We start from the raw sequence: 27506 nt of genomic DNA, 5'->3' as shown, positions 1-27506 counted from the left end.
TAAACACTCTCATGGTACAGGTTAAGATATTTGGTTCCCAGCCTCCCTTGTAGTGAATGATATGGCCAGTTTAGGGTCATAAGACAAGGGAAGTTTTCTGGTAGGCTTCCAGGAAAGTTTTACCCCACAGATGAGGTTGGACAAGGACAGGTGTGTGAGAAGAGAACTCTGCTCCCTTCTTTTTGTCCTCAGATACAGTTGTGTGAAGATGTGATGCCTGGAGCTGCAGCAGCCATCTTGCTACATGAGACATCATGCCAACCTGCTGTGGAAGGCAGAGCAGGATGCAATGAGCCCAGGCCCTTGATGAGGTCACTAAGTTTCTGTGGCCGCCTGAAACCACCCATCTCCATGTTTCTTTCCACCATTTATCTTGTTAATTGCAGCCAAAAGAATCTTCACTGATGCACCCCCTAAACTTCCAAAGAGAACCTGCTGAAAAAGAAAGACACTCTGGGGAGAGCAGAGCAGCAGCAAACCCAGCCCTTCAACAGCACTAAAACGTTTGATCAGTTAACCAATATTTATTGATTGCCTGCTGCGTGCAAGGCTCTGTTAAGTTCTGAGGATAACAACATGGTTTCTGCCTTCAGGAAGCTCTCAGCTTAGAGAGGGAGTCAGAGGCTAAATGAGTAACTATGTATTTAACGATGAGGAGGAGGAGATTGAGGGTGGCTGGGACCTAACCCATGACGGACACTGGGATTACAGAAGTATCTTCTAAGATGGTTAACGGTCACCTTTACACTTGAGAAATGAATAACACAGGAGGAAGAACCATGCTCCCGACAGAGTAAACTAGAGGCAAAGGCCTAGAGGCAAAATAAAGTGGCAGAGAGAAAACTAGTGCTACTGGAGTGTGTGTGGTGGGGAGTATTGGAAGGGGAAGTCAGAGAGTCCAACAGAGGCCAAACCAAGAGGCTTGGAAGATCATGATGAGTTTGGACAATATCTGAAGGGCAATGGGCAGCCATGGAAGGGTTTAAAGAGAAGAGGGATGTATGATGTGATCTATTTTAAAATGAAGACTCTGGAAGCTTGGATGAGCATGGCCTGCAGGAGGCAAAAGTGGACGTAGGAAGACCTTTTCCGAGGTGAAGTGAGGGCCCCTCTCTGGCTCAGAGCAGCACAGCCAGCTGGCCTGTTCACTGCACAGCCCTCACCTGTTGCCTGCTTGGTGGTTAGCAAACCACACTGTTAGATCAGCAGGAGCCTCCTCCAGCCCAGGAGTCCCACCTCCTTTGTTGCACAAATACAGGCAGTCTTCTGAGATGAGAGAGGGAGGCAGAAGTCCCACTTCCAGAGCCTGATCTTTGGTCACAGTGTGACAGGAAGACCCTCCCTGCTTGCCGCTGAGGTGAAACAGGAAGTCCTACCAACAAGTCCCGCATAGAGCATGCCATTAGCCCTGGTCACACCTGTGTGGCCGCCCGAACAGTCTTTGGACCCCCACCTGGAGAGACGACTGGACCGGGGCTGGTGGCCTGAAACAGAAGAGCCGTGGGAGACAACCTTAGGGGTTTCCCTGGACGTGACATGACTCACCTTTCCCTAACATTAGCTCTCCTTATTCAGAAATTAGCAAGGTTTCCTCCACTTGCAAAGAGTTAAAAAATGACTAGCCACCCTTGGGAGAGAAAAGGCATGCAACAACCCAACTTTACTAGGGCAAAAATGTCCCATCCCACTTCAAGAAGAAAATGAAAGTGTTGCCCATTTTTATGGAAAGAAAAATAATATAGGACATCCCACTGTACTCCTTTTGTGGTAAAAACAGTGATGTTACTCTTTTTCTAAAATACAGTAAACAGATGGGAAGCCCTGTCTAACTTTTATATATTTACAAAAGGATAAAATTTTACCAGAATTATAAACAAAGAAGTAAACCTGGAGAAAGAGAATGCAGACCATCTCATTTCCCTAAGTAACAAAAAATTCTACCCTGTCTAGGGAAGTCCTGGGGCACCCACACTCACCTGGGGGGGCCTTGTTGTGCTAGGATCCTGTAGAGGGACTTTGGGGGGCAGAGGCTGTGGAGTCATCACTGGGGCTACGCTCTGCATCTTTTTTTCTGGTGGGGGTACCACGGGGGTGAAGGTGAGGAGATTCTGCTTTTTCTTGAGAGTCTCTCCTAGGAAAGAAGAGAGAAAGACAAAAGCGTGATTGGCTGCTCCAACATGCCGACCAAGCCAATAGCAAGGGAAGCTGGGTTGAGAGGTGGAGCCTTAGTGTGATTGGCTGATATGGAGGGAGAAAGACAGACAGGTGATTTGTAACCATGCTGATTGGTTCATCCAGGCTTCCAATGGAGTTTTGTCTAGAAACCATTTTTCAGTTGGCCCCTCGCTCACCCCGGAAACGGAAACGGCGGAGGCAGCAGGCGCACAGGACGATAAGTGCAGCCAAGAGTGCCAGGCCCAGTAGGGAGCCCAGGACGATGCCGGCGATGGCTCCGGGGCCCAGTGTGGGGCCTGGAAGAGACAAAGAGAAGAAAAATAAGAGTAGTGAGAGCCAGGGCCGGACTTGTTTTCTAAGTCCCTTGTCCCAACCCTCTCAGAAGCCAGGAATTTGGGACCCCGCCGTCTCAATATATTTAAAGTTTACTGCATGACTATCGTGGGCCCAGCATTTTACCAGGTGATGACGACCCACTGCTGAGCAAACCAAGATACCTACTCGCCTGAGGATTAATTTTAGGGGGAAAATCAGAAATGAATGTGCAAACAAATAACATAATTACAGGGTACACTAAAAAGGAAAATTAATGTGCTATGAGAGAAATAATGGGAGCGGAGGTGACATTCAGAAAGGATGGTGAGGGGCGGTCCCTGAAAAAGTAACATTTGAGCAGAGACCTGGAGAATATGGAGCCAGGCAGGCTACATGGGGGGGAGGGTGCTCCAACCAGAGGGAACAGAAAATACAAAGGCTCAGAGATACGAGTTTTCTATGTTTAGTGACGGCCAGTGTGGATGGGGGCCATGGAATAAGCACCCCCCTGGGGGGAGGGATGTAGAGGAAGATGTTACAGGCATTGGCAGGGGCCAGAGCCTGGGGAATCTTAGAAGGGATTCATGAAAGACTTGTAAGGAGGTCAGCAGTGACATGTGATTTCTACGAGTCTGGCTTCTGTATAGTGAAAAATGGGTTGTAGGAGGGCAAGAGCAGGGGAGGGGGGGATAAGACGAGATAAATGGTTTTGCAGTCCAGGCAAGAGAGGAAAGTAGTGTCTGAGCAGAGTGTTGGAAAGGAGATGGAAAGAAACAGATGGATTAGAAAAGCATTTGGAAGGAAAGTTGAGGCTATTTGCTAGTATTTGAGATATTGGGGGTGACTTAAGCATGTGGGTGGCACCACCGACCAGGATTAGGAAGACTGGAAGCTGGGTGGGAGCAGGAAGGTGGGATGCAGTTTGGGGGGGAAAAACATGAAGAGGTCTATTTTGGAGATGCAGAGTCTGAGATGCCAATTGGACATGCAAAGTAAAGGTTTCAAGTAGGGAGGTGGCCTTTCAAATGGGTTCAGAAGAAAGGTCTGGACTCAGAGTCAGAAAGTTGAGAGTCATCTGAGTAATAATGATATTTAAGAGTCACACTGGGGAGAAATACAGGTAGAGAAGAGGCCTGAGCACGGAATCCATCCAATACTTACTTAGAAGTTGGGAAGTGTCATCTGCTGAATTGTATCTCCCCCAAGAAAGATATACTGACATCTGTCAGTATCTGTAATGTTACTTTACTTGGAAATAGAGTCTTTGCAGATCATTTTGACTTGGCCACACCCACTCTATTTCCAAATAAGGTCACATTCACAGGTACTGGTGATTAGGATGTCAATATATCTTTTTAGGAGAAATACAACTCAACTAATCAAGTCAAGATGAGATCATTAGATTACACCCTAATCCAATACTACTTGCACCCTTACACAAAGAAGACAGAGACACACACGAGGGGCAGGCTGTGGGAAGCTGGAGTCAGAGACTGGGCTGATATGGCTGCAAGCCAAGGAATACCAAGGATTGACAGGCACCATCAGAAACTAGAAGAGGCAAGCAAAGCTTTTACCCAGAGACTCAGGAGCATTTCCCTACTGACCCCTTTATTTTGGATTTCTGGCCTCTAGAGCTGTGTGAGAATACATTTCTGTTGTTTCAAGCCACCCAGTTCATGGTCCTTTGTTACAGCAGCCCCAGGAAACTGTAAGGAGGGGGAGAATCCATGGAAACAGACTGATGGAAGCAGCCTGGAGAAGGCTGCAACAGCCCCGACTCACCAGCATTGTAGACCCGGATTTGTGATGGGGTCCCTGGCCGGCCCCCCAGGGTGGGCAGGATACGCAAGGCCCAGGTCCTAGGGTTCCGAGGAGGGAGTGGCACCACAGCTGACCTATCCTGGGGCCCCAGGATGAGCAAGGAGACCCAGTCCTGGTAGTTGATGGCTCTGCCCAGGTCAGATCCCTCCGGCCGTGCCTGGATCTCAAAACCACTGATCAGGGCCCCACGCTCCACATCCCAGGTCAGCACTGCTGCATCCTGGGCTCTCTGCAGCCTCCACGAGGAGATGGAGGGTCCTGGAGGGATCAAGTGGGGGGGGGGGCAGAATTTGTGGGTCCTAGAGGGGAGAGGTAAGGGGGCTGCGGGCCTGGACTCATAGGTCCCAAGGAAAGAGGATCTGACTACCCAGACTTCTGGGGCTACAAGAAGGGGCTGGGGTTTTGGAATTGATCTGAGGGAACAGTTAGGGGGTTGGATTCCTGGGTCTGAGGAAAGAGAGGACTGGAGGACCTAGACTTCTGGGTTCTGGGAAAGGACAGAACTCACCAATAAGGGTGAGCTGGTCACCCCCAGCACCCAGTGCCCCACTGCACAAAATGGAGTAATTTCCTAGGTCCCAATCCAGGCTAAAGTTGCCAATGAGGAGCCTTTGCCCATCCTGGCTGATCCTCAGGCGCCCCCTGCCTCCGGAGACCAGAGGGCGTCCTTCCCGGGCCCAGGATGCTTGTGAAGGTGGCAGACAGCCAGAGGCCTCCAGCGCCACCTCTGCCTCCCCTGACCGTGTTTCCTCCACGATCGGATGCAGCAGGACCTGTTGAGGGGCCTCTGCAGGTGCAAGAAACATAGTCAAGAAAGTCAAGACCTTGCCCTGAAGTCAAAGAATAAGCCCTGTGCTCTTTGGTGAATTAAGCAACAGTGAAACCTCGGCAACTTAGTTACGTGAGAAAGCACCATCCACTCCTTTCCTCCCTTATTCACTCATCATCTGACTTCCTTAACAAGAACTTATGAAGTACATAGCCCAGGTCCTGGACTGGGGAAACTCCTGTTGTTTTTAACCAGTTAATGCTCTGAACACGAGGTAAGGTGTCAGTCAGCCCTCCTCCCAAGCTCAGAAAATAAATTTTGTTCCTGACCCGCTTAAGGCATAGGAACAACCTGGGTCCTTCTGTAGGGTTAAAGACAGAGGAAATCTCTTTTTCTGAAGTTAGGAAGTCTCCCTTTCTCATGTCCTAAAACGGAGCTAAGAAATACCCGGTCTTCCTCAGGACGTAGGAAAGAAGTCCCAGGCTCACACCTGGGGTGACAGTGCAGGTGCGTGTGGTAACCAAGTGGCGCGCAAGGCAGGTGACTGGGATGCCGCTGAGTCGGGGATGGGCGGGGACAACCGCCAGGAGCATCGAGGGCAAAGGCCCCGCGCGGACGCCTTCGGGGAGACCCTGGAACTGCAGGAAGGCGGCAGGGACCCCACCGGGCCACCAGCAGCGGAAGTGAAGGCTGCGGTCCCCGGGACCCCCTTCGACTGAGCACTGTGGGGACCCGGGAGGCAGATCTGTGGAGCGGAGGGAAGAACCAGGGAATCAGCCTCTCGTGTCTCGGCGCGTTCACCCCGCCCCTCCTTAGCCCCGCCCAGTGAGCGCTGACCGCGCCCCATGACGGCCCCGCCCCCCTTGGATCGCTCAGCCCCTTTTACTGGGAATCTCCTCCCTTCCGTGCAAGCCCCGCCCTACCCCGTGTATCCCAGCGTCTTGCTGTCCCCTCCCCCCGTCTCCCCTCCCCCCCGTCCCTTTCACGGTGGCACTGTCCTCTCTGCCCCTCCGCGGTGGCACTGTCCTCTCAAGGCACCCCGCTTCTCCATCCTGACCCGGCTGCGCCCACCCGCCACGGTGAGGTTGAGCAGCGAGCGGCGGCGGCGGCGGGTGCGCGGGTTCGTGGCCAGGCAGGCGTAGGTGCCGGCGTGGCCCGGTCCGACCGCGGGCAGCAGGAGGCGAGGGCCGGCGGGCACCGCGGCCTCGGCGGGGTCGGCCAAACTCCACGCGATGTCTGCTGACGGCCGCGAGGGGGCGGTGCAGCGCAGGGTCACGTTGCTGCCGGCGGTGACATAGAGGGCGGGGTCTGCGTCGCGGTCCGAGGAGATGGTGATGACCGGTGGGTCTGGGCCGTCTGAGTGGAGGGAGTGGGCGGTCACCCGGGTCTCCTCCAGGGTCCCGGGAGGCTGGACCGCCAGCCCCCTCCTTCCCAGGGCTCTCCCCTCCCCCACGACCCGAGGCAGAAGACCTCCCCCCCCCACTCACAGAAGACCCTGACGTCGGCCGCGGCCTCCGTGTGGCCGAAGGGGCTGCGGACGCGGCACGTGTACCGAGCGTGGTCGCTGCGCACAGGGCGCGCGATGTGCAGTTGGTCGCCCACTGCGCGGATCCGGGGAGGCTCCGCTCCCTCCGGGTCTGCTGCCTCCAGGGGGCGTCCATCCCGGCTCCAGCTCAGCTCTCCGCGACCCGGCCGCCACCCTACGCAGCGCAGCCGGAGCTCTGCTGACCCCTCCTCTGTCTCCGGGGCCTCGGGCTGCACGAACAGCTGAGGCAGGGGCTCTGGGAGAGGAGGAACGTGCTCAGGACGCAGCCCCGGGCCACCTCCTTTTAGGTCCAGGACTCCAAACCCCAGCTCCTCTAACCACTATACATTGGACTTCCAGGCCCAACCGGGGCCTCCTCTTCTCACAGACCCAGGAGTCTAGCTTTCTCCTCTGAGGAACTCAAAATCTGGGGCTCCCAGGAGTCCTGATCCCCAGGTCTAGCTTTCCTCAGGTGCCCGAATCTTGGCTCCCAGCCCCTTTTCTCCTCCCTCTCAACCCAGAAGTCCTCTTTCCTCTGTCCCCTTCTTCTGGGGAGAAAGCATCCTCAGAACAGCAGAGCAGCCTATGCATGATGGACCTCAGGGCTCACTTACCATAGACACCCACTGTGAACTCTTGAATCTGCTGGGAGACCCCAGCCCGGATGACCTCAGCCCTGTAGACTCCAGCATCCTCCAGCTGGGCGGAAGCGAGTTCCAGGCCCCCTCTGGCCTGGTCAAATCTTAAGCGACCTCGGTGAGCAGGGTCGAGGCTGATCAGAGAGGCCCCTGGTCCCAGGCCGCCTGCTGCCAGCACCTTGGAGCCCCGGCGCCAGACTACCAATGGGACAGGGGGTTCGGGGCTGGGAACTGGAACCAGGGGGAGCTGGATGGTGGCCCCCACTAGCACGGCAAGAGGCACCCCCACCTGCTGGGGGAAGCTTAGCCCTTGAGGGGCCTCTGCAGAAATTTTGGATTCAGGGCTCTGGGGGGAGAATTTAAGATCCAGATCCTCGGGGAAGAACTTTAAACCTGGGTCCTCCATAGATACATTAGCATCAGGAACTTGAACAGAAATATTTGAGGCTGGGGTCTTAACAGAAAAGGAAGGTTCCAGGTCTCTGGCAGGAACTTGAGAACCCGAGATATCAGGAACTACTTGGGAACCAGGGATCCCAGAGACGGTGGGGTCCAGCCCCAACTTTTGGTCCACAGAAGTAGTATTCGACCAGAAGGACCCGGGTGCATCGTGCAAATTCAGGGTCTCAGGAATCCATTTGGAATGGGGGATGTCAACAGTGGCTCTTGAACCTGGAGACTGATCGTGAAATTTCTGTTGTGGGGGTTTGATGAAAGAAACATTCAAACCCGGGTCCCGAGGAGAGCTGTCTGAGTCAGAGGTGAAATTGGTTCGCTGAACTCCAGAAGAGGAACTAAGAGTGAGGATCCCTACTCCGGAGGCTGCAGAGGAGAGGAGGGGAGGGCGTTGGAGCGCTGCTGAGAAGGGGGGCTGGTGGGGAAGGGACTGAACAGGGGACTTACCCAGGAGCAGGAAGAATGGCAGAGCCTGTGAGGTGTCCATGGTGCTGGCTGCACCCTGGAGGACACGAGTGTCTCAGGGCAGGCAGCTGTCCCTCCCGGGACAAGTCCGACAGGACTGGTAGCTTCCTGGGCGGGGAAGGGAGCCAGACACAGTGGGAGGTGCAGGGATCCCCCACCCCAATCTGATGGCTGAGCCACCTACCCCACCCCACTGATCTTCATCAGCTGGCCCCATCTGAGGGGACACCCAGCTTGACCTCTGCCCCTTCCAGGAGGGGAGAGAGTGAGACCTGAGTCCCAGCTGGAAATATGAGAACAAAGCCAGGATGACTTCCTGGAGAAGGGTAAGGTAGACCTTTCAGAGATCCCCACATCTCATGGTGCCTCAACTCAGGCTCCCTCCTCCCTAGCCTCCTGGCTTTGGGTCCATTCAGTCCCACCTGCAGCCTAAAATATACCCGCATCTGGCCCCCTTCTCCTCTGCTCCACACCCTCCCGTGATTTCCTTAGTCCCTCAGGACTAAGTCTCAAGTGGCTCTATCTGCTACCCGGTCATCTCTCCTGAGGTCCGGGCTGCATCTTCAAGTCGCCTAGAGCCTCCACGCCCTGCATCCCACTAAACTCAGTGTCTTCCATGTAACCCGACCCTTTTCCTGGATTCTCCATCTCAAACACTGCTGCACGAACTGCAGAGGCTGGGGAGCCTTCCTCTGTCCTCCCTCCTCCCCGCTCACCACTGTGAACCCCTGAATCCCACCTCCCCTGCCCCCTAAATCTCTGTCCAATTCCTTCCGCTCTGTTCCAACTGACCAGTCCTCAGCGTAAGCCCCGCCCTCTCTACCTACCTCTTCAGCCTCGTCTCCTAGTCTGTGGATGGTGACATAGCTCCTTAGTTTTTCTATACCCAGACATGTCCCTGCCCTGCTGACACCCCTCCCATAGCTCCTGAGAGCCCTCAAGAGACACCCAAGGAATTTTCAGACCCTGCCTTGCCTACACCCAGGCACTCCACCCATCGTCACCCACCCCCAGCACTTACTCTTTGAACACCCTGCCATTCTTAAGCATATCCTTCCCCTCCCAGATTTGCAGACACTGCCTGGAATGCTCTCCCTCGCTCTCCACCCTGCTCCAATCTGGCTAAACCATAACTTGTCCTTCAGGTCTCCTATTAAGAACCAAAATAATAATTACCACTTATCGTGAGCCAAGAACCGTGCAAAGATGTTGCACAGAGAGTATGGGCTGAACCCTTCCAAACGCCTATGAGCTGGGTGTTGACCCTCTGGGGGATTGTGGCTCTGAGAGGGACCTGCTGGAGGCTGCACAGCCAGAGGGAGAAGTTGGGCAACCTCCGCTCAGGATGGACAGGCCGCTCACTCCTGGCGAGCTTTTTGTGCCACCCCACGCTGGTCTCAGCGACTCTGCTCGGGTCCCAGTCCTCTGAGCTTATCCAGGTAGGGTTCTCACCATGCAGATAATAATTATATTATATAGAGAGCATGTCAAGTGTGGTTCTGGGGGAGCTGCATTAATCCTTTAGAACTTCATGGGGTAGGTTTTATGGTTTAAAGATGGCTGCAAATTTAACCCTCCTCCCATTAAGGATGAGGGTCTCTGTCCCCTCCCCTTGTATCCGGGCTGGCTCTGTGACTCTAGACCAAGAGTAAAGTGGAGTGACCCTGTGCTTCTGCAGCTAGGCCTCAAGAGACTGGCATATTCCAGTTCCTGTATAGTGGAATACGCCTGCTTGGAACCCAGCCTCCATGCTGTGAGGAGGCTCAAGCAGCCCCATGAAGAGGAGTCATGGCCCTTAGTTAACAGCCAGCTCGAGCCAACAGCCTCAGCCAGCTTGCAAGCATGTGACACAGCCTTCTTTGATGTGGATCCTCTGGCCCTATTTAAGCCACAGAAGAGAGGCAAGCTGTCCTTGCCCAGCCCTGCACAAATCTCAGATTTATGAGCAAAATAAACAATTGTTGGGTTAAGCCACCTAACAACAGACAGCCCAACTTTATCACAGGTATTGTTACCAACTGCACCTGATGGAGGAGGAAATGCAGGCTTAGACTGTAGGAAGTTATCAAAGGTCCTCGTGGAGATGGATTAGCCAGGATCTGAACCCAGGGCCATAACCACTAGCTCCTAGTTTTTCTATAGAACGCATGAGAAAACTGGAGTTCAGAGATGGGAAGTAACTCAATACCTCACAGTTGGTAAATCTGAGAGTTTCAAATCACTAAGTCAAGCCCTGACCGGATATCTCGGTCAGTTGGAGCATCCTCCTGGAGACAGAGGTTGCAGGTTTGGTTCCCTGGTCAGGGCATGTACAGGAGCAGCTCCATATTCCTGTTTTTTCCTACCTCTCTCAAAAAAAAAAAAAAATCATGGTCCCTGGCTGGTTTGCCCAGTGGTAGAGTGTCGGCCCAGCATGTGAATGTCCTGGGTTCAATTTCTGGTCAGGGCACACAGGAGAAGTGACCATCTGCTTCTCCCTTCCTCCGCCTCCTTCTCTTGTTCTTCCCCTCCTGCAGCCATGGCTCGATTGGTTTCAGTGCATCAGCCCTGGGCAATGAGGATGGCTCTGTGGAGCTTCCATCTCAGGCACTAAAAATAGCTTGGTTGCCATCACAGTACAGATGGGCAGAGCATCGGCCCTAGACAGGAGCAGGAGTCTGTCTATCTTCCCTCTTCTTACTTGGAAAAGAAGAAAAAGAAATCACTAAGTCTAACTCCAGGCTCTGGTTCTTCATACCCGTACTAGATTTTTGTTTTTAATTAATTTTTAAAGAGAGAAAAGGTGGGGAGAGAGACAGAGAAACATCAATTTGTTGGTTGACACTTGTATGTGCCCTCACCAGGGATAGAACCTGCAACCTTGGCACACTGGAATGATGCTCTTGCTTGCCTGTCTCCACAACCAAAATCAGAGCTTCTGGCCTCCTTCTGTTTTGCGTCCCAAGTCTCAGCAGGGGCCTGGCACCCAGGAGTCCCCAGTAGACCCTTGGCAAATGAAAGCCCTTCTTGCCCCCCCCCACCTCATTGATATTTGTCTTTCAAGACTCAACTTAGATGCCACCACACTGAGGAGTCTCTTTGACCCCGCAGACCTGCTCTGATACCCCATGTGGGCTCCCAGTTCCCAATGCTGCCTCCACATACAGCACCCCACCTCAACGCTGCCTTTGCCCGTGTCCATCCCCCCTTCAACATGGAAGCTTCTCAAAGGCAGGGGCTGGGTGTGACTCACCTGGGTCTGTAGCTCTGCCCAGCACAGGGCCTCACAACCAGGAAACTAAGAGAATGTTTGTTGACTGAATCAAAGAATGGGTGTCCATGGAATGAAGTAACAGAGACAGATGTTGAAAGTCATAGTTTTATTGCCAAGTTTCATGGAAGGGGCTCAAATCCGCCCAATCTCCCTCAGCTTGGCCACCAGGTCCTCCGTGGTCTCTACCTTGACGCCAGCTGTGCGCTGCGGCGGGTCCTCCACACTAACCACGGAGAGTTTGGAGGTCAGGTCCACACCCAGGTCCCCAGCCTTGAGCACTTCGATCTTCTTCTTCTTGGCTTTCTACACACAGGAAGCCACAGTTCACAAAGCTGCCAAGTCCCCTGCCCACCCTCCTGCAGCCCCATGGGTGCCATGTCTGCTGAATGACTCCTATTGGCTGAACCCTTCTGGACCTACCCACTGGCTGGGACACATATGACCTCTTACAGGGCCACCCTGTGTGGACAATTCCTGTTGGCTGAGATATACTGGGAAGCTCCCCCATTACAGGAGTCCTCCTCCAGCCCTTAACTGACTGGAATGAACAGGAAAACACATCCCCTGGTACTAACTCATTGGACTTTTGGCCAAACTGACCCATGAAACTCACCCTATTGGCTAAGATGACTGAATGAATCGATCTGATTGGATGAGATGACCCAATAAATCCTCTTTATTTGGCTAGGATTACAGAATGAACTGTAATTCAACCCACTGGTTGTAATCACAAGGGGAACCCTTTTTATTGTCTAATGAAGCCCTTCTATTGGCTGAGGTAAACAGCACCCATGAGCTCTCATTGTCACAGATGACCCAGTGAACCCTCTCTGTTAGACAAAATGACCATGATCCCTGCCTTTGGATGAGATCCTGTCTTGGACCCTGCCTCCTCCCATCTGCCCACCAGGGAGGCAGGGGGCCTGCAACACTCATCCACCCTCAGGCTCTCAGGGACCCCGACCCGCAGGCCCGCAGTGACCCGCCTGCAGGTACTCACCATGATGTTGGGCAGCGTGGCATAGCGGGGCTCGTTGAGCCGCAGGTCGGCGGTCACCACGGCAGGCAGCTTTAGGCGCACGGTCTCCAGGCCCCCATCAATCTCCCGCTCCACTTTCACCTTGTCCCCTTCCAGTGTCAACTGGGATGCGAAGGTGCCCTGGGGAGGGACAGTGTGGGGGGAGGGGCAGATTAATTCAGGGCAGCCCTGAGCAGTCCTCCATAGGCACTCTGCTGAGTGCATGCACAGAGGTGCAGATGAAGGAGAACGGAAGGGTGAGCATCTGGCAACATGACCTACAAGTTCAAAAATGGGGAGAAGCCACAAACAGGATCTCGAAAGTCGCTGGGAGCATGTCTTTACTTTCAGTGGAAGCCAAGCTGTAGGTTCTAATGTCCTGAACCGAGTGCATCTCCCTTCCTTAATAATAATGAACACGGATTGAGTACTGGGTGCCACTCTAGCAATTGAAATGAATTAAGTCATCAAATTCTCATAGGAGTTCCATAGGAAAATGTTATTATCCCTGCTCTCCAGATGAGGGAAACTGAGACAGAGAGCGACTCAAAGACATTCCCACTGTCACCCACAGCTGGCAAATCCGAAAGCTGGCAGTCTGATCCTACGCTCCATGTCATGCTGTCACCTAATGCTCCATTCTGTCCCTAGGAGTTCCCCTTCAAGGCCCCTCTGCAGGGAGACAACAGCCTTGTGCGCTCACCTCCAAACATGAAACATCCTCTGGGGCCCCATCTTCCTGGCTCAGTGCCCATGCTCGGGCCAGGCCCCTCCCCCCCCCAGTCCTGATGCATCACTTCCTGAACTACACACTGTCTGACCCATATGTCCTCCCCATTCACTTGGTCTCTGGACAAATCTTTCAGGTCTCAGTTGGAACGCCCCATTATTCTTAGTCTCCTTTGAGTGCCTATTATCCCGGCTCTGGGGACAGGCTGTGAACATGATCAACCAGGCCCCGCCTGGCTTTAGTGGGCACTTATCCTGGCAAAGAGGGCCGCTAGTCACCAAGTAAACACGGAGTCATCACTGGCCACAAGTGGCTTCTGATGTGTGAAACGTGGCTGGTGCAATTGAGGGAGGGAATAATTAGATAAAAGAATTTTTCATTTTATCTAATTATTTTAAATTTAAAAACCAGTCCCTGGCTGGTAGGCTCAGCAGTAGAGCATCAACCCGGCGTGTGGAAGTCCCGAGTTTGATTCCGATCAGGGCACGCAGGAGAAGCAACCATCAGGTGCTCCACCCCTCCCTCTTCTCTCTCTCTCTCTGTCTTCCCCTACTGCAGCCATGGCTTGAAAGCTTAGAGCAAGTTGGCCCTAGTCACTAAGGATGGCTCCATGCCCTCCCTCTCAGGTGCTAAAACAGCTTGGTTGCCAAGCAACGGAACAGTGGCCCAGCTGGGCAGAGCATCGCATGGTAGAGGGTTTGCCAGGTGGATCCCACTCAGAGCACATGCGGGAGTCTGTCTCTCTGCCTCCCTACCTCTCACTTAATAAAAAATAAATAAATAAATTTAAAAACCAATAAGCGAGACATATTATCAGGATCGTGGTGATGACTTCCTGGGTGTACATATGCTCAAGGTTTACCAAATTGTACACTCTAAATATATGTACAGACCTGGCCGGTTGGCTCAGCGGTAGAGCGTCGGCCTAGCGTGCGGAGGACCCGGGTTCGATTCCAGCCAGGGCACACAGGAGAAGCGCCCATTTGCTTCTCCACCCCTCCGCCGCGCTTTCCTCTCTGTCTCTCTCCTCCCCTCCCGCAGCCAAGGCTCCAGTGGAGCAAAGATGGCCCGGGCGCTGGGGATGGCTCTGTGGCCTCTGCCTCAGGCGCTAGAGTGGCTCTGGTCGCAACATGGCGACGCCCAGGATGGGCAGAGCATCGCCCCCTGGTGGGCAGAGCGTCGCCCCTGGTGGGCGTGCCGGGTGGATCCCGGGCGGGCGCATGCGGGAGTCTGTCTGACTGTCTCTCCCTGTTTCCAGCTTCAGAAAAATGAAAAAAAAAAAAAAAAAAAAAAGAAAAAATATATGTACAGTTGTTTGTAAGTCAGTTATATCTCAGCAAAGCTGTTTTACTTATTTTCTAGATTTATTGACTGATTTTAGTGAAAGGAAGAGAGAGAAAGAGACAGAAATATCGATCTGTTCCTGTATGTGCCCCGACCACGGATCAAACCTCAACCTTTGCATATCGGGACAATGCTCTAACCAAGCGGACTATCCAGCCAGAGCTCAACAAAGCTGTTTAAAAAAAAAAAAGAGGTACTGATACAGTTATTAGAAAATGTTTAAGTCTGCAGAAAACTTTAGGTGTATGAATCTACTTTTTCAATAGTGAATTTTAGGAATCTAAGTATATATTCCTAGTGGAAATTTAGTATCTGCATTGAGATGTGTTACCTATATAAAATATACACTAGATCTGGAAAATTTCATACAAGGTAGCTCAGTTGGTTAGAGCATCATCCCAATATGTCATGGTTGTGAGTTCGATCCCCAGTCAGGGCACATATAGGAAGCAGCCAAAGAATGCACAATTAAGTGGAACAAATTGATGTTTCTCCCTTTCTCTTCTTCTTTCTCTCCCTTCTTCTCTAAATTCAATTAAAAAAAAAAAGAATGGGGATATTGGGTGGCTGGATGAAGAATGTGAAGGGATTAAGAAATTGGTTGTTACAAAATAGTCATGGAGATATAAAGTACAGCATAGGGAACATTGTCATTATATTGTAATAACTCTGCACGGTGCCAGGTGGGCAATGGGAATATCAGGGCGATCCCTTTGCAAAGTATATAACTGTCTAACCACCCTGCTGTACGCCTGATACTAATACAACATAATTTGAATTCCTAATACAGAATAGTGATTATAAACTGTAATTGATAAATCAGTAAAGGTATTTATCAAAAAAACATGACTTTAGCTGGGCCAATGGAGAGCCAGCCCTGGGAGCTGTGGCTAGTCTAGAAATAGAAAAACCTTATCAAGAAAAAATAAAATAATTCAATATTTTTTCTATTGATTACATGTTGAAATGATATTTGAGATATATTGGGTTCAATAAAATATCATTAAAATTAGCTCTGGCCAGTCAGCTCAGTTGGTTAGAGCATCATCCTGACATGCTAAGGTTGCGAGTTCAATCCCCAGTCAGGGTACATACAAGAATCAACCAACAAGTGCATAAATAAGAGGAACGACAAATCAATGTTTCGCTCTCCCTTCCTCTCTCTCTAGAACTCAATACAAAATATCATTGAAATTAATTTTGCCGGTTTCTTTGTACTTTTTCAATGTGGCTATGAAGAATTGTAAGTTAACCACTGTGGCTTGCATTTCTGTTGGACCGGCACAGGCAGGGCTGGGAAATCTGGAGTTTGGAGGGAACGGGAGTATCTCAGAGAGGGTGGGCAAGGGAGGCCTCTCTGAGGAGGTGACATCTGAGAGGACCCTACCTGAAGGAGGACAGTGGGAAGCCCTGAGGCAATCTGAGGGAGCCAGTGTTCCAGGCTGAGGGAACAGTAAGTGCAAAGGCTCTGAGGCAGGGATGAATTTGGTGTGGCTGAGGAGCAGCAGGGCTGGTGGGGATGGAGCACGGGAAGGTCCAGACAAGGCCTGGGGTCCTGTCTGGGCTCTCCTCCTTCCTGCATGCTAAAGTAGCTGTCCTGCTTTGCATCTGCCTCCCCCACGAAAGGGCAGGGACAACGGTGGCCCTGCTCTGAGCCCCCAGGTCTATCCCTCAGCAGGTGCTCCCCATTCCAGCCTCACCTGTGGCCAGTCCAGAATTCCAGCTGTCATCTGCCCTGTCTGGTTACAATCATCGTCAATGGCCTGAGTGGGGAAAGAGAGAGGACTGTGTAACAACAGGACTGACTTCTCATGCATCACCAGGGCCTGAGTCCACAACAGGGCTGGCCAACGTTTTCTATGAGGGGCCAGACAGCCAGACAGTAAATAATACCCTGTGGTCTCTGCCACAGTGCCACAACTCTGCTGCCCTAGAGCACAGGCAGACATAGACAACACGTGTCTGTCTGTATAAACGAAGGGGTGTAGCAGTGTTTCAATAAAACTTTATTTACAAAAGTGCAGTCTCAATGGGCCACAGTTTGCTGACTTCTGGACTAGAGTGAGCCCATCCCCCTTACATGCGCCCAGAGACAGACAGTCACTCGTCTGGGGGTACATGAGGGCACCTGGCATCCCCAATGCCAAATCTTTTCCCTGTTTAAATATTTACAAAAGCCTCCCTTGAGCCAGGCCCTGGGAGGGCCACACCGGGGGCTGAATGAACAGGATCAGGGCCTATGAGAACATTCTCTCCCTGACTCCAGTGATTGACTCAGGAATGAACACATGACTTCAGCTGGGCCCATGGAGAGCCAGCCCTGGGAGCGTGGCAGGACCCCTTGTGAAAGGGGCTCTTTTTTTCCCACCTGGGGTGGTTGGGTGGGTGGGATGTATGGTTGGAGATGCAGAGTACAAAGCCCCTGTGTGACCCTGGATCAAGCTGCCCCTGAAGCTCTCCTCACATGAGCTAGTAAGTTTACTTTGTGGCTGAAGCCAGTTTGAGTTGTAATTCTGCCACCTGCAACAGAGAGGATCCCAACCAGCTCATCCATCATCTTGCCAGCAGGAGGCCCAGGCCCCAGGAACTGTCCCTGACAACCAGGACAAGCAGGGCATCAGAGTCTGAGGCCCGCCAGTAAATGCAGGAGGCTTCAACAGAAGGCCATGCCACCAGCACTGGTCACCTGGGGAGCTGGTATGACACCTGAACTCCACCAAGGCCACCCCGGACCATGCCTCTTTGGCCTCTTCTTGGTTAGAAACTCGGCCTCAGTTTCTTGATTTGTACTGTCTCCTTGGCTGTCATCACTCTCTGTTTTCTACTGCCTGAGCTGGGCAGGAGACCCAGTGACCTACCTGGACCCATCAGTCCCCCCCCACCCCCAGGGGCCCTCTGGAATCCTTGTCTCTCCCCGCTGGGGCCCCAGCTCCACCTCCGAGCCTCCTGTGTGTCTCTGCCTGTCTCACCTCGCTGTCTCTGACTCTCTCTCAGCTCCCTCCCTGCCTCCTGACCTCCCTGCCATCCAACCCGTCTGTCAGAGGCTCTTCCAATGGCTCTCTTCTGCCACTCCCCCAGGTGAGGCCACCAGGTCTGTGCTCAGTGGAAGTGAGGTGGGGAGGCCACCCCCGAAGAAGGGCTTCCGGGTCTCCTGAGGGAGGGGCACAGCCGCCATGGCTGCAAGTGCCACATGCTGGGGGAGGTGATGGTGGGGTTCTCACCTCCGCGTACCTGGTCAGCGCCCAGCCTCTGCCCTACAGCCCTGGCCTCCTGGCCTTCCAGTCCATTCTTCATGGGGTCTTTCTGCACCCACAGCTGACCCTGCCCTTCCCCTGCTCACAGAGCCCCCATGGCTTTCAACTTCTTCCCAAAAGCCTCTGATCTGTTTCAGCCCAGGCCTGTCAGAGCCACGTGAACGCCCCCACTGCCGCCTTCCTCCCAGGCTCTCCACACTTCCTCTCACCTGTTCCTTCAGGGTTTCCCTCGCTGGGCCCCCAAGGCTCCACCTCCCCCACCCTCACTCCCTATGGCTCAAGCCCTGTCCCTCCCTCCAGGCACATCTTTCTCCGCTCTGTCCTGTCCTCTGTCCCAACGGCCTTCCCCAGGCCTCCTTTTCTCCCACATGGACTGTCGTTGTGGCCCCCGGGGCTCCAATATCACCTCATGGGTCCCTAAGGGGACGTTCTGAAGCCCACAGTGACCCTGCCCTTCCTGATCCAACTCTCTAGCAGGGATCCCAAAGTCACAAGGTGCTCAGCCTGGGGCGTGTAAACCTGGGCCTGAGTGCCTGCGTGTCAACTCCCTCCCTCCCTCCCCACCCACCCCTCCCTATTCCCAGACAAACAGGATGTGGGAAGACATGGGCACACCCACCTGCTTGCCCAGCACCACCAGGTTCACCTTCTCCTTCTGTGCCAGCTTGGCCAGGACCCGGGCCACCTGCAGGGGACCCAGGCGCTCTGCGTCTGCTGCCGGCACCTCCACGTGGATGCCCCGGTCTGCACCCATGGCCAGCGCAGTGCGGATGGTCTCCTGTGGAGGAAAGAAGAGGCTCAAACTTGGCTTCTAGCCCCAAGGGGACCCAGGAGCCTGGTCCTCTCCTGTCAGACCCCTAAGTCAGGCCCCCACCCTCCTCCTTCCTCAGACAAAAGTCTTCCAGGCTGAGACCCCTCCCCGGCCCTGGGCACCTGGCATGGGGTGGGCCCGCAGCTGACAGCAATGACCTCCTTCACCAGCTTCTTCTCCTTGAGCCGCACAGCCTCCTCCACAGCGATCTCGCAGAAGGGGTTCATTGAGTGCTTCACGCCATCTGTGACCACACCCGTCTTGTCGGGCTTCACCCGGATCTGCTCAGACAGGAGAAGGGACAGGGTCAGGGGTCAGAGCTGAAGCACCAAGCCTCACACAGCCTGGGTGGGGACAATGGGGCCTGGAGAGGGTCAGGGCCTTGTCCAAGGTCCCACGGCTCCAGGGACAGAGCGGAGTTAGAATTCAGAGGCGGGTGGAGGGTCGCGCTCTCACCCTCTCATTCAGACATTCCCTGAGTACCTGGGACACTGGACACACTTGTCCCTGCTCCTTGGGCCTGAAAGAGTGTGTCTCAAAGTTTTGTTTATCATCAGCCACAGTGAGAAAGACATTTGATAATATCTCCAAGTGTATTATAAATCCATACATATATTCACATATAAATATAAAGATCATTGCAGTATGAGGTTTGGTGAGCAATACTCATCTTTATTTATATCCTACCAGTGGTCGGCAAACTCATTAGTTAACAGAGCCAAATATCAATAGTACAACGATTGAAATTTCTTTTGAGAGCCAAATTTTTAAAACTTAAACTATATAGGTAGGTACATTCCTTATCAAGGTAGTGCCCACACGTGGTATTTTGTGGAAGAGCCACATTCAAGGGGCCAAAGAGCCGCATGTGGCTCACAAGCCGCAGTTTGCCAACCAGGGCCCTAGACCATGACATTTTCTATTCTTTCTTTTTTCTTTTCTTTCTATCTTTTTTTCTTTCTTTCTTTCTTTCTTTTTTTAAGCGAGAAAGACAGAGACAGACAGGCAGAAAGAGAGATAAGAAACATCAGTTCTTTGCTGCGGCACCTTAGTTGTTCATTATTTACTTTCTCATATGTGCCTTGACTAGAGGGCTCCAGCAGAGTGAGTGACCCCTTGCTCAAGCCAGTGACCTTAGGCTTCAAACCAGCTACCTTTGGGCTCAAGCCAGCGACCATGCGGTCATGTCTATGATCCCACACTCAAGCCAGCAATCCCACACTCAAGCTCGTGAGCCTGCTCTCAAGCCAGATGAGCCCGCGCTGAAGCCGGCAACCTTGGGGATTTGAACCTGTGTCTTCTGCATCCCAGTCTGACATTTTATCCACTGTGCCACCGCCTAGACAGGCTCTATTCTTTTTCTTAATGCCAGCCCTCTACACAGATTTCACAATCAATATATGGTCACAATCTAGTTTGAAAAACACCAATGTCAAAGGCCTCTCTGCCACGCAGACAAAGGTGGGGACAAGCAAACCTCTCCTCACACAGTTGCCTTCACTGAGCACCAACTGCATGCCTGGCCCTGCACTGCAAGGTCACCTAGATTCTTGATGGAGAAAATCAGGAAAGTGACAAGACTGGAAGTGGGGAGGCAGCTGGGTGGCTGTGAGTCACTGAAATAAGAAATGACAAAGGCTTGGAGAACCTTCACTGGGATCTGGAGAGGTGGACAGACTGGTAAGGTCTTCGAAGGTAGAACTTGGTGCTGGATAAAGTGCTGGGGAGGGTGAGAGGGAAGAGTCAAGAAGGAGTCTTGGGGTTCTGGTGGGGCATTAGTACAGCGAGGAGGATGCTGTCATCAGCTCTAGACTTGCTGTGTTTAAGAAGCCCATGAGGCCCTGGCCAGTTGGTTCAGTGGTAGAGCATCAGCCCGACGTGTGGAAGTCCTGGGTTCGATTCCTGGTCAGGGCACACAGGAGAAGCGCCCATCTGCTTCTCCACCCTTCCCCCTCTCCTTCCTCTCTGTCTCTCTCTTCCCTTCCTGCAGCCAAGGCTCCACTGGAGCAAAGTTGGCCTGGGTGCCGAGGATGGCCCCATGGCCTCCGCCTCAGGTGCTAGAATAGCTCCGATTACAGCAGAGCAAAGCCCCAAATGTGCAGAGCATCACCCCCTGGTGGGCGTGCTGGGTAGATCCCCGTCGGGTGCATGTGGAAGTCCGTCTCTCTGCCTCCCCACTTCTCACTTCAGAAAAATTAAAAATTAAAAAATGAAATGGAAGAGAGGAGTTTCCCCTCTAAACAGGAAAGCAATCCCTCTACCACCACTGTGCTGGTGAGCTGGGCACTAGTGGAGGGCCCGAGCCTGCCCTAGCTCTGGCAGGACATTGCCCCAGGCCCCTGACTCCAAAGAGGACGGGACCAGAGAACGCTCGCCAGCTCAAGTCCTCCAGGGAGATCCTTAAACTTGAGATTATTTCCAGCTTCAAAAACACTGTTTAGCTAAATTACATGTGTCGGGGAAATCGTTGGTCTGAAAAATCAGTGACGACCTTTCTAAATAACCATACTGATATTCGATAAATTGGGGAATATGATTCAGCATGAAATGTCCAGTCTTTCTCTTAAAGGTGCAACATATTGCCCTTCAACAGGAAACAGCCCTGAGCTAAGCAGCCCTGGCTCCGAGGCCTTTATACTCATCATCTCGTTTAACTGCGTTAACAGCCCAGGAGGTGGTTACTGCTCTCACCATTCTTTAGTGTGTGTGTGTGTGTGTGTGTGTGTGTGTGTGTGAGAGAGAGAGAGAGAGAGAGAGAGAGAGAGAGAGAGAGACAGGAAGGGAAAGAGATCGGAAACATCAATTCTTCGTTGTAGCTCCTTAGTTGTTCATTGATTGCTTTCTCATATGTGCCTTGACGGGGGGGGGGGGGGGGGGGGGACTACAGCAGACTGAGTGACCCCTTGCTCAATCCAGCAACCTTGGGTTCAAGCTGGTGAGCCTTGCTCAAATCAAGTGAGCCCGCGCTCAAGCTGGCGACCTCGGGGTTTCAAACCTGGGTCCTCTGCATCCTAGTCCAATGCTCTGTCCACTACACCACCACCTGGTCAGGTGCCCTTACCATTCTTATTGGACATAAGGAGCAACTGAGGCACAGACAGACCAAGCACCTTGCCCAAGTCACACAGCAAGGAAGGCAGGACTAGAGTCTTACCCCAAGTCTGTCCTGGGAACCGTGAGACTCTCCAGGATGCCAGGAGTGCCTGCCCACAGAGGTAGGAGAGTTGGTCTCTATTCTCGGCCTAGCCAAGCAGGTTTTTATCAAGTGATTTCTTTATTTTTATTTATTTTTTATTTATTTATTTTTTTGCATTTTTCTGAAGCTGGAAACAGGGAGAGACAGTCAGACAGACTCCCGCATGCGCCCGACTGGGATCCACCCAGCACGCCCACCATGGGGCGATGCTCTGCCCACCAGGGGGCGATGCTCTGCCCACCAGGGGGCGATGCTCTGCCCATCCTGGGTGTTGCCATGTTGCGACCAGAGCCACTCTATCGCCTTAGGCAGAGGCCACAGAGCCATCCCCAGCGCCCGGGCCATCTTTGCTCCAATGGAGCCTTGGCTGTGGGAGGGGAAGAGAGAGACAGAGAGGAAGGCGCGGCAGAGGGGTGGAGAAGCAAATGGGCGCTTCTCCTGTGTGCCCTGGCCGAGAATCGAACCTGGGTCCTCCGCACGCTAGGCCGACGCTCTACCGCTGAGCCAACCGGCCAGGGCCTATCAAGTGATTTCTGACGGTGCTTCCTGAGCCTGTGATGCAGCTCAAGGATTCCTGTGAGGTTCAGTCCTCCAAACTTTACTATTAAGCAAGTCACTGGGCATGTGCTGGGGCCTCACGCAGGGCACAGAGTGACCAGGACACAAGTTAGCCGGATAGCCCACACCAGACGGGGAGACAGTGGCCACCAAGCCATGACAGCAACAAAGCGCTCAGACAGTGGTCAGCGCTAAGACACCCTTCAACAGGACACCTTGTGTGGGGCAGGTGAAGAAGACTGACATCCACAAGGAGGTGACATGTGTGGCCTGAGGGACGAGGAGGTGCCAGCCTGCCGAGAGCAGGAACAGTAAGGGGAAGGAGACAAAGCCACGGGCTCCCAAAGCCAAGAGAAGGCACGACTGGTTGGGTTTAGGCCCAGAGATGGAAACAGGTTTTCAAGGGCCTGAAATTTCCATTCCTGGCGGGTCTCCTTTAAGAAAATGAATAGCTAATCATGAACACAAAATTGTTCCAGCCTGTTCCTGGGCTTTGAAAGGTTAAGCTTCATCAGCCTCATAGAAAATATGTCCTTGGCCAGAAGTGGGTATTACTGGGTTGCCAAATGCCTATTAATACCCTAGATATAGACACACAGACACAAATAGGCACCCAGAGACACGGACACACACAGACACAGAGATAGTGACACACACAGAGACACTGAGACAGAGAAACAGACACACATGCACACACACACCCAGAGACACTGAGACAGAGAAACAGGCACACACAGATACAGAGACACAGACACACACACACCCAGAGACACTGATACAGAGACACAGAAACACACAAACCCAGAGACACTGAGACAGAGACACGGACACACACAGACACTGAGACAGAGACACAGACACACACACCACACACCCAGAGACACAGACACTGAGACAGAGACACAGACAAACACACCACACACCCAGAGACATAGACACTGAGACAGAGACATGGACACATACAGACACTGAGACAGAGACACAGACGCACACACACACACACCCAGAGACACAGACACTGAGAGACACGGACACACACAGACACTGAGACAGAGACACAGGAACACACAAACCCAGAGACACTGAGACAGAAACACGGACACACACAGACACTGAGACAGAGACACAGACACACACACACACCCAGAGACACAGACACACAGACACTGAGACAAAGACACAGACACACACACACACCCAGAGACACAGACACACAGACACTGAGACAGAGACACAGACACACACACGTTGAACATAGCACCTGTCATGTTTTAAAGAGATGACTGAATAAACTCTTGTTACTATGACTATCAGTAGCAACAACACTCACTGAGTGTCAGCCAGCACTTACTGCACACCCCGCACTGTTTTAAGAGTTTCATCTCCACTACAACCAAATAAAGGAAGTACTATCCTTATCCCCACTGCAAACAGGAGGAAAATGAGGCTCAGAGTGGCTAAGTAACTCCCCCACGGCCACCCAGCAGGATGCAGAGGCTTGGAGTCCACACTGTGAACTCTTCCACTAGGGGCACCTGCTGTCTGAGATGGCAGTGATGACATCAGACACACTCTCCTCCCCACCCTCGGGCTCAAATTCTGGAAGGGAGACAGTCGCTAAAGCAAGAGGTCAGTAATTACATTATGAGTTACAATGTGACAGAAGCATAGGGGGAATATAGCAAGGAAGCAGCCAGGGACTAGGGGGCTGACCAAGGAAGGCCTCATAGAGGAGGTGACATCTGAACAAATGCTGGAAGGAGGTGAGATAGGATGCTGGGAATTAGAGGGAGTCAGAGCCAGCACACCCCAAAAGGAACTGCCAATAGTGTGTGTGTGTGTGTGTGTGTGTGTGTGTGAGAGAGAGAGAGAGAGAGAGAGATCTGGGTAAACAGAGGATCCCAATTCACTGAGGGGAGGGCTGAGACAGGAAGGCCCAAGGGCCTGACCACAGACACACCTGAGGTAGCCTAAGGAGGTAGAACAGAGGGCTTCCTGGAGGAGGTTATGCCAGAGCATCACTAAACTTCCGTGCATCCACAGGACTGAGTTAGGCAGGACAAGAGCTAAGAAGCAGAGGCTGGAGGGTGACATGGGAAGTCACCCAGGCAGAAGGCACAGCAGGGACAAAGGCCCAAGGCAAGAAGCCACCTGGTCTTTGGGGAAGTACAGACAGGTTGGAACTACGGAAGCACAAAGGGTTAGGAAGAGACAGGGGAATGCGGAGGGCTGAGCAGGGGACCAGGGCTGAACCTCGAGGGGGCCATGAACACCTGGCTGAGGGTTGGGACTTGGTCCTGAGGGGGCTGGGCCACTGGAAGAGGAGGGTCAGCTCCAGGCACAGGGAGAACCCTGAGGCTGGGAGGGTCCAGACTGCAGAGGAGAGACTGGAGCCGGGAAGGAGACTGGGGTGAGGGTCCAGGATGGAGAGAATTAGGTCTGAACTGCGGTGGCCATGAGGATGGAAAGAGAATAAGGCAGGGAGATGAAGAAGGCAGGAAGGTCCGGGCTGGGAGGTCAGGAAAGGAGGCTGTACCCAGATTCTGGTGGTTAGGTTGTGGTCAGTGTTTGAATCATTTATTCATTCAGAAAATAACATCAGCAGACACATCCATGGAGACAAGCTGCAAAGCCCCAGGGAACTGTGGGAGGGGCAGGCAGCACCCATACTTCAGAAAGGCTCTGGGAGCTCACCCCAGGATGCTCCACTCTGCCTCGCAGCAGCACACACAGCGGAGGCACCCATGTGCCAGGCCCCAGGCTGGGCGATGCTGGGACCCAGAGCTGAGTTCAATGTGAGCCTGCTTGGTGGGGACAACAGATAGGACCCCAGAGATTGCAGGCCAGAGACTGCGGCTGGGTCTGGGGCTGGATCAGGGCTAGAGGTCCAGGAAGCTATGAAGCCCAAAAGAACAGAGTCAGGGAACACCAGGAGAGTCAGGTCTCAGAACCCCAGGAGGAGCATGTCTTTGAGGAGACACCGCTGCCCTATGCTGCCAAAGCTGTCAGGAGGCTGCGTGGAATGCAAGGAGCACAGACTGGAGTGGGACTTGGTTTTGTTTCAATCCTGCCTGTCACTGCCTACTGGATGACCTGGCAGGTACCAGACCCTTCCCCTGCTTCAGTTTCCTCATCTGTCCAATGGGGTTAACACATCTAGACCAGTGCTTTTCAACCTTCTTTCATCTCATGGCACAGATAAACTAATTACTAAAATTCTACGGCACACCAAAAAATATATTTTTTGCCGATCTGCCAAAAAAAAAAAGATAGGTGTAATTTTGATTCATTCACACCAGATGGCTATTGTTATGTTGGCTGCCGTCATTTCTTTTTTTGAAAATAAAAGGGAAAAGAGGTCAGTTACCCTGACTAAATAGTCAAGTATTGCATGTTTTAAAAATTCTTGCAGCACACCAGTTTAAAATAGTTGATCTAGAGATTATTCCCTGACCAGACAGTGACACGGTGGATAGAGCGTTGGTCTGGGAAACAGAGGACCCAGGTTCGAAACTCCGAGTCGCAGCTTGAGCATGGGCTCATCCAGTTTGAGTGTGGGATCATAGATGTGACCCCCGGTTGCTGGCTTGAAGCCCAAGGTTGCTGGCTTGAGCAAAGGGTCACTCACTCTGCTGGAGCCCCCGGGTCAAGACACATATGAAAAAGCAATCAATGAACAACTAAGGTGCTGCACGAAGAACTGAAGCTTCTCATCTCTCTCCCTTCCCATCTGTCTGTCCCTATCTGTCCCTCTCTCTGTCTCTGTCACAAAAATAAATAAAAATAAAAAGTAAAAATACAGATTATTGAAAGGACTGTTTAGATTAATCTCGGATAAGGACTTAGAATGTTGCCCAGTGAACAGTTAAATACCCACCAAATGTAAGCTGTTATGATCAAGGAAGTTTCCATGCCAAAACCTGGCTCCTGGGCCCTCCTCCCCATCACATACCCCAAAACTAGCAGGGGCCCCAGTTTCAGCCACCCAGGCCTCCAGCATGCCAGGTCCTGTGTGGAGCAATGCTAGGGAGAGAAAGGCAGGCTCCTGTCTGATGGGGGGCAAGGAGGACAAAACATGGATGGGCAGTCACCAACCCTGCCTAGTTTAGGCCCAGTATGGAGAGAAAGTGGTCTGTGGGCGTGTGTCTGATTCACCTGTCTACACCAGCTTCTCTCTGAGGACAAGCCAGGCTCTGAGAGATGTCCCCAAACCCTCTCAGGAAGAATGTGAGCCATCCCAACTCCTCAGACTGGCTTTCATCCCTAGCATACACTTTCCCCTCCCTCCCTAGCTCCCACGTCCTACTCACCCTGGAACTATGCAGGGTGAAACAGCTCCTGGGTTCCCCAGCACCCTGTCTGAGCTCCACTATAGCACGTTTCCTGTTCTGTATTAGTCCATCGAGTTTGCAGCGCAGCCCAGTGGGTGAAAGCATGGCTTGGGTGCAAAGCGCTCATGGGGGTGAGGAGTCAAACGGAATCTCGGCTCTGCCCCTTCCTGGCTCGGTGACCTCTCTGTGCCTCAGTTTCTCCGTGTGTTAAACAGGGGACAGGCCTCCTCCAGCAGGTAAGAAACAAGAGACGGTAACTCTCCCTGCATGCAATTATTAAGACAGTGAGTTCAGAATTGGGGGGGAAAGGAAACGGGTTCATAACCCCAGAGGAGCACCAGATGTCAGAACCTCACAGTCCTTGATCTTTGCCCTCAGGTGTGACTTTGACGTTTAAGGAGAGCGCGACAGAGACCAGAGATTACGAGAAGACCCTCCCCCCTACAGGGTGCGATTGTGACCCCGGAAGCACACAGCCACGGAGCAAAGGGAGGTGGGAGCCTGGTCACCTTCACCGCGAAGTCGATGACCCTCTTGACAGCTACAAGCGCGCGAAGCTCCGCCATCTTCCTGCTGCAGCCACCTGCGGGATCAGGCTGCACCCTCTACCCCTGGACTCTGAAGTCCCACCCCCGACCCACCCTATCCCTTTCTGCGCCTGCGCTCCGGCCGCCAGCCAGTCGACCTCTGCGGTGCCCGCCTCCGCCCCGACAATGGACCAATCGGGAGGCCAGGGTGAGGGAGGGTGTGACAAGTGGCTTGGAACCAATAGGAGGGGGATTCCAGAGAGAGAGGCGGAACCCGGAGTTCTAAGGGACAAGGGCTTTGTGAAGGGGGAGTGGCA

General features: G+C 52.8%; 2 protein-coding genes across 4 annotated transcripts; both read right to left on the bottom strand.

Moving 5' to 3' along the window:
- Positions 1-489: 489 nt before the first annotated feature.
- VSIG10L (V-set and immunoglobulin domain containing 10 like) lies at positions 490-10633 on the bottom strand. 2 transcript variants are annotated; one of them, XM_066271345.1, is made up of 11 exons: positions 9189-10633; positions 8150-8275; positions 7223-8068; positions 6571-6864; positions 6155-6439; positions 5574-5828; positions 4823-5101; positions 4276-4572; positions 2352-2471; positions 1977-2131; positions 490-1484 (listed from the first exon to the last, which is right to left on the bottom strand). In XM_066271345.1, exons 2-11 carry the CDS (start codon positions 8187-8189, stop codon positions 1413-1415), a joined length of 2643 nt encoding a protein of 880 aa, XP_066127442.1. In that variant the 5' UTR covers positions 8190-8275; positions 9189-10633; the 3' UTR covers positions 490-1412. The 2 variants fall into 2 exon arrangements, with proteins under 2 accessions (XP_066127442.1, XP_066127443.1); XM_066271346.1 differs by lacking the exon at positions 9189-10633 and adding an exon at positions 8991-9006.
- An 878-nt stretch (positions 10634-11511) lies between these two features.
- ETFB (electron transfer flavoprotein subunit beta) lies at positions 11512-27309 on the bottom strand. Of its 2 annotated transcripts, XM_066271349.1 has the most exons (7): positions 27172-27292; positions 26642-26925; positions 18700-18858; positions 18386-18544; positions 16213-16275; positions 12421-12579; positions 11512-11723 (listed from the first exon to the last, which is right to left on the bottom strand). In XM_066271349.1, the coding sequence occupies exons 2-7, from the start codon at positions 26765-26767 to the stop codon at positions 11553-11555; spliced, it is 837 nt and encodes a 278-aa protein (XP_066127446.1). In that variant the 5' UTR covers positions 26768-26925; positions 27172-27292; the 3' UTR covers positions 11512-11552. The 2 variants fall into 2 exon arrangements, with proteins under 2 accessions (XP_066127446.1, XP_066127447.1); XM_066271350.1 differs by lacking the exon at positions 26642-26925 and having other exon boundaries at positions 27172-27309.
- Positions 27310-27506: the final 197 nt, after the last annotated feature.

The sequence above is a fragment of the Saccopteryx bilineata genome, chromosome 3 (assembly GCF_036850765.1).
Source record: "Saccopteryx bilineata isolate mSacBil1 chromosome 3, mSacBil1_pri_phased_curated, whole genome shotgun sequence".
Lineage (NCBI taxonomy): Eukaryota > Metazoa > Chordata > Mammalia > Chiroptera > Emballonuridae > Saccopteryx > Saccopteryx bilineata.
The sequence above is the reverse complement of the archived record's forward strand: the minus strand, read 5'-3'. Positions and strand labels throughout refer to the sequence as shown.

Bases quoted from the DNA above. Each gene is read 5' to 3' on its own strand.
- VSIG10L (XM_066271345.1), bottom strand. From the start codon at position 8,189: ATGGACACCTCACAGGCTCTGCCATTCTTCCTGCTCCTGG. The intron at 2,132-2,351 runs GTGAGCGAGGGG...CTTCTTTCCTAG, and splicing joins CCGCCGTTTCCGTTTCCGGG to GAGAGACTCTCAAGAAAAAG. The intron at 1,485-1,976 runs GTGAGTGTGGGT...CTTCTGTTTCAG, and splicing joins GCACAACAAGGCCCCCCCAG to GCCACCAGCCCCGGTCCAGT.
- ETFB (XM_066271349.1), bottom strand. From the start codon at position 26,767: ATGCTTTCACCCACTGGGCTGCGCTGCAAACTCGATGGACTAATACAG. The intron at 18,859-26,641 runs GTGAGTAGGACG...CTGTCTGAGCAG, and splicing joins TCACCCTGCATAGTTCCAGG to ATCCGGGTGAAGCCCGACAA. The intron at 16,276-18,385 runs GTGGGTGTGCCC...TTCCCCACTCAG, and splicing joins TGGTGGTGCTGGGCAAGCAG to GCCATTGACGATGATTGTAA.